This window comes from Gavialis gangeticus, unplaced genomic scaffold, assembly GCF_001723915.1.
Source record: "Gavialis gangeticus isolate Ggan-Ray unplaced genomic scaffold, GavGan_comp1, whole genome shotgun sequence".
Taxonomy (NCBI): domain Eukaryota; kingdom Metazoa; phylum Chordata; order Crocodylia; family Gavialidae; genus Gavialis; species Gavialis gangeticus.
Window position 1 is genome coordinate 68,925,884 of NW_017728993.1, and position 6,236 is coordinate 68,932,119.

General features: G+C 48.6%; 1 protein-coding gene across 1 annotated transcript in view; it reads left to right on the forward strand.

Annotated features, from left to right (window-relative positions):
* The window catches only part of PRDX6 (peroxiredoxin 6), a 47,692-nt gene extending 42,838 nt beyond the window's left edge, over window positions 1–4,854 (forward strand). The window contains exon 5 of the mRNA XM_019501952.1: window positions 3,872–4,854. Coding sequence (XP_019357497.1) covers window positions 3,872–4,003 — 132 coding nt within the window. The 3' untranslated portion in view covers window positions 4,004–4,854. The remainder of the gene's footprint in view (window positions 1–3,871) is intronic.
* Window positions 4,855–6,236: the final 1,382 nt, after the last annotated feature.

A 6,236-nucleotide genomic window follows, 5' to 3' on the forward strand; every position in this document is an offset into this window, starting at 1 on the left:
ATTGTGCAATTAACAGGTTAATTGCTCAATTACCTTGAAACCAGCTACACGTGCAAAGTGCCTATAATGCCACAAAAAGCTCCAACCAGTTATAAAGTTAGACCCCAAAAATGTGTACTAATTAGGGGTGCACTGGTAGAGATTTTTTGGGCCGATACCGATAGCCGATTTTTAAGGAGCCATATCACCCAATACTGATTTGATTCCAATATGCAGCCCCACAGCCTGGAGAGCGGCGTCGGGCTAATAAGTCTGGTGTGGGGGAAGGAGTGGGGGGGGGGAAAGAGGGGGATGAGGGGCAGATCAAGGCCCCCACAGCCAGGGAGGGAGTGGGGCTGGGGCAGGGGCAAGGGCAGGTGCTGCCCAGCTGGGGTGCAACAGGACGCAGGACAGAGCCACGGCTCATCTGGTGGAGGGTGTCTCCCACTGCTATGTGCATCCTGGGAGGGCGTGGGGGCGTGTGCCCCTGGATCTGCTGCTTGGGGCTGGGGCTGCGCCAGGCTCTTCCTGGTGTGGGGCTGGGCCAGGCTGCGCTTGGGTCAGACAGCAGCAGCACTGGGTAGGGGTTATAGGGGCAAGCCACAGCCCCCAAATTTGCCATAGCTCCCCTCCCACCACCACTGCCACCTGGTCCCAAGTACAGCGCAGCACCTCACTGGGAAGAGCCTAGCACAACCCCTGGCCTTTGCCCCGCACACAGATCCAGGAGCACATGCCCCCCATACCCTCCCAGGATGCGTTCAGAGGCGGAAGCTGCCTGCATCCCCTGGATGAGCTGGGGCCTCAATGTGCCCTCCTCCTACACCCCTTCCCCCATAACAGACTTACCAGCCAGATGCTGTGGGCTGCACTCATGGCCACGTACATGCTGTGGCTGTGCGCATATGCACAGGGCATTTATTGGCCACATCAGGCAAAAAAAGCCAATTTCTGATACTGTCAATTTTCCCTATATTGGTGCCAATCCAATATGGGACCCACGTATCAGTGCACTTTTAGTGCTAACTTTATAGCTGGTTGCTATTGAGCTTAATTTGCAAGTGTAGCAGGGTCTCCCCTGTGGCTGGAAGTCCTGCAGTGATGCAACTGGGAGCTGCATCATTGCATTGACTCCCAGTAGCAGGGGTGCACCATACCCAGCCAGGGTTGGGAATCTTGCAACTGAGGGAACTCTCAGCCCTGGCAGCTGTGGACACTGGGTCCCAGCAGCTGCAGGGTGCAGCTGTGATCTCCCAGCCTTGGGAGTTTCATACACCCTCAAAACTGGAAGACCGTGGCAGGTGCTTCACGCATTCCTGCATCTGGGAGATCACAGCAGCATCAAACTCCCAGCTTCATGCACCCACAGGGCTGGGAGATCACAACAGATGCTGAGGGAGCTCCCACGCCACAGGAGATTGCTTTTTGCCAGAGCCTGGGATCATGTGGCATGGTAGGAGGTGCAGTTGTGTGGATTGTACATTACCATTGCACCTTTACCTGCACATGCAGAGGGGCCCAAACAAATGCAAGTTATATGCTGCATTTATATATGGTAGGATCCAGGTATAAGCATGCCTTGGGAAAGCCCAGGTCAGCTATAGTGTATGCGCATCTTGTTTAGTTATAAGCATATTTCTACCTTTGTGACAATGTGGTATCCAAAGAGAGTCAGCATTGTGTACTAGCAGTAACAAAGCAGTAAACTGCTATAGTATTTTTCTTGTAAGTTGGCTGGGAGGTTTGCAGTTTGTTTCCAGGACTCTTAACATCTTGGGATTTATGGTAGGCTACCAGCTCTTATTCAAATCGCTGGTTATTAACAAAGTGTTCTGCCCAATGCAATTCTAATAAAAGGCAGGCGCAGTCCATGCAAGTTGTGTGTGTGTACCTGATAGCAAAAAATGAGCAACAATTCATTGAAATTGCATTGCAAGTAACTTGTGCACCCTTACAGCCCTTTACAGTCTATGAATCATGTGTCTTTGTTACTGCACTGGTGAAGGGAAGGCAAGGTTATATACATACAAGGTGCTTCTGATATAAGCACACCAACCTTCCTCCCCAAGGGCTGTGCTTACTACCCAGCTTCTGCTGTATCAGAACTCAGCTTCCTAAAAGGATTGAGTTTTCCCCCTTAACTCAGGGGGATACAGCCAGTATCACCAGACACTTCTGAAAGTATAGAGCATGGTGCTCAGCATATTCTTGTGACATCCGATGCGGTTTACCTCTGTGCAGAACTCAACTGTTTCTATACCATTTTTATTGCTGGTGCATTCAAGAAATGATCAGAAAACCAGAACAAAACAGTTTGCTTTATTCCCCTGAGGCACAAGCCTTGGTAGGAGACTCATTTTGAGGTGGGGGAGAAGGTTGCTTTTAAGATTATGCCAGTTCATGGGGCGTCCAGCCTCCTGCAGCACGGTTCTCTTCCAGACCTTAGTGACAATTGACTTCCCCCACTTGAGCACTGCACAGATTGCATTGGGTGGGAAATAAAATCAGCTCACAGAAATCATAAAGGTAGGGCTAGGAGGAACCTCTATTTCAGCACCTGCCTGCCAGTTGTTTATCAGGCTGCACCCTCCTCCCTCTTGTTTTTGGTGTTATTAGTCTGCACAATGGGCCTGCCAAATGTGCATGTTAATGATGGGCACCTGCTTCAGCTCTCAGGTCTGGTCAGTACCCCATGCTGGGCACTTACAGAATTGCAGCTACTACATTCCTTCATGAACTTCAGACCTGAACAGGGTCTGGCTTGTGGCCTTATTCTCACTCTCAGGATACAAACTGTGCAGCACTCCCCACTGAGAGCAGAGATCCCACAGTCCAATTGCCTGTCCCCCTGGAGACAGATTGCTCAGACTCCCCCACCTCCACAATTTAAGTCCATCCTTTCCCAGGGATCACCACTACCTGGTTTCTGGGTTTATTCTTCAGGAGTTTGCAATAGGTATGAGCTGGCTTCTGTGGGCCTTGCTCAGGAACTCCACATGTTTGCTGAGTGACATGAGAATGACAGAAATCTAGATGGGTATCCTGCTCTGCATACTTCGCATCCCTTCTGCTCACTCACCCTTCTCATAAGAATCCAAAGGCCCTGCCTGTATTCAGGACAGCAGGGTCCCCTCCTTCCACTATGAAGCTCCAGCAAAACTCCCATAACCTTGAGCTAGCAAAATACTCTTCAGAGTTAGAGCATCCCCACTCCACCCTGTGTGTAGACCTCTTGATCTGAACCAGCCCTGCAGCTCTCCAGCAGGTGTTACTAGTGACCTCTTACCTAGGAGGACTGGTTCCATAAGGAAGGAGAGAGCCTACTGTTAGAGCAATTGCATGAGATTGGGAGTGTTCCTAAGTTAATAAACCTCCCTTGTTAGCCCTGTGCCTCCACTCCTTAGTATTTAGCCCCAAATGGGGGTAAAAGAACAAGAGAGGAGCAGCTTGTACAGAGTTGTACATTCAAATGGTGTTTGCAGCATAGTGAAGACATAGTTCACCCACCACCATTCAGAAGCTGGATGGGCAGAGTCCTCACGTTATCACATAAGTCTGACACATTTGAATCACTGCCAAGGTCACCCCAGGGATTCTCACAGCAGGGAACATAGTTTCTTCTTTCTGGCAGCAGCACTGTATGTGCCAGCTCCCAGTCTTTTTGTACTTCTGCCTCAGAGTGGAGCTATACTTCCTTGTGGCAGGGAAAGCTTAACCTTTCACTGTTTCTCATAGGAGAGTCACTTTACTTAGTGACTGAGGTTTAAATCTTGTTTAAGAATTAATAGAGCATTGGTGGGAGGGCTGATGCTTTGCTGTGTACAGCTGATGTTCTGCAAGGCCAGCAGCCTGCTCTGCTTCACTAAAGCATCTCCTATCTGTTTCCTGCCAGCCTGACACCAGCGTCATGGTTATTCCCAGCTTACCTGATGATGAGGCCAAAAAACTCTTCCCTGCAGGCATCTTCACCAAGGAACTCCCGTCGGGCAAGAAGTACCTCCGTTATACCCCCCACCCCAAGTGATGGAGTCGGCTTGCTGGACTGCTGATCATGTGGCTTCATTAGATTGGTTCTTTTGGCATGCCCAAAGCATGTTGGAGGGCATGAGGGGGCTCTGGGGAGTAGATATCCTACTAGGTAAACCCAATACCTCCTGTCTTCACTTTCCTTTCTGATCACAGCTGTTAGCTGTCTCATTGCACTCCCTTGCACCTGGCTCAAAGTTGTGGCTCAAGTCACAACAGATGCTTGGTTCTCTTAAGCCATGTGATCAGCAGTCTCGTATTGTCTGTGCTTGAGACAAGCTGGCTGGTGGCATTACATTCATGTGAAGTCTTGATTTTTATATTAAACCAGTCACCCACTTCTTTTTGCCCCACATGTCCCTTTTATAAAGCAGAAATGTATGAGATTTGCTAATTGAGGAGAAGGGTGAGAGTTGCCTAAGTACTAAATTTTCAGGTGGTTGGGTGTGTCCCAATAAAATACCGGTTTTAGGGCAGAGGTGAAGTTATTCAGGCTTCAAAGGTAGATTCCATTACACAGCAAACAGCAGATAAGGGAGCCCTGGGTAATATGGGCCATGGGGGTGTCAATAGCTGAGCTGTGGACACTGCTTTCTTGCAACAGTCAAATGCTGGATAAGGCAGGATCCCACCTGCTATGTGCCTTTTGAACAAAAGTTTGTTAATCAGAAATTTCCCTTCTGAGAGCTCCACTACTGAAGCCTATGCTGAAGATGAGCTACAGAGCCAAGACTTTAATATAGAGCTGTTTCTCTTGGGTTGGACTGGGTTGGGGTTTTTTTGTTTGCTTGCAATTGCTTGATTTCGCTTTTTTTTCAGTCCAGCAAATAAACCATCCTTTCCTGGTAACATGCAGTCTGTGTCTTCTGTCCCTTCCCTTAGCAGTCAGAGATATACTGTATTAATGCTACAGCATACCAAGGGCCCTTTTTACATTTGGTCTGATCTGCTCTAGTTGTGCAAGATCTGAGCACATCTCTGGGTGCCAGCCAAGTATAAATTGCCCTTGTAACCACTGTCAATAAACTGTTATCTTGGCAAATGGTAGCATAGCTACGTGGCTTTCATAGCTAAACTGCAGTCTGCCCCCTGAGCTACTTGGCTACGTGCGTTTCTACAGATGTTTTGTAACTGAATCCATGGCAGAAAATGCAGGGTCATCACAGACTAAAAGGGGCCTCCTGGACAAGAGCCCAGTCTCCTGTGTTCTCAGGCTGTCCATTGTCCAGTGGGCTCACAAGATCATCCACCCCTCTCAATTACCAGTCACACAAGACTCCTATGTAATGCCACTGGTGGAGAGCAGGGTAAATAAGGACACTGCCAATACCTTGCTGCAAATTAAGCAAATAGGTGTTTGACAGGTTTCCAAGTTCAAGAACTGGTGCACTAGACAAACTCTGCTGTTAAATGTCCACTGCTTCAAAGGAAGGAGGGTGTGTGTGTGTGCACATATGTGCACATACATGCTCACGCACACACTCCCCCATTTGCACCCAGCCCAGAAGCCAGAAGGTATTCCTGGAGGAGAAAGAAAGTGTTGCCTCCAGGCAATCAACAGAAGCCTTGAAGCAGGGATTTAACAGATACCTCCTGCAGGGAGAGAGTTTCTTTTCAAGCCTATCGGGGGATCCCAAATATCTGAATCCACATATTCGCCATGCTGACTATTGTGGGTCTACTGAATTCACAGTTGTGTGGAAACTCAGGAATCCAGGATTGTCTTCCAAATCAACTTAAAAAATAACATAAAAATAAAATGCTAGCTTCCACAGTCCTTGCTTCCACAGCCTGGCCTCACAGCCTACCCATCCACCCAAGGGAAGAAGGTGCTGGCTGGTGGGGCAGCACAGAGGGCAGCAGACAAGATGGTAGCTGCTCCCTTGTACCTCATCCCCTGCCAGGGCCTCTCCACCAACCAGCACCAAGGGGCAGAGCTGGTGGGGCACATCTGAGAAATATATACGAAATTTGCTTTTTTTTTAATGCTATGACCAGCCAGCCTTGTCTGTTTTAAAGCAAGTAGATGTAGAGAGGTCACTTAAAATCATCCCACTTGAGTGAATCTCCCAAAGCATAAAGGAAGCCAAAGGACTGCTATTAGTTCCTATTCGTTGAATCATAAAAAATTAGGGTTGGAAGGGACCTCTGGAAGTCATCTCAAAGCAGGACCATCTCCAACTAGATCATTTTAGCCAAGGCTTTTTCTACCACATGTCCGCATGTGTGGA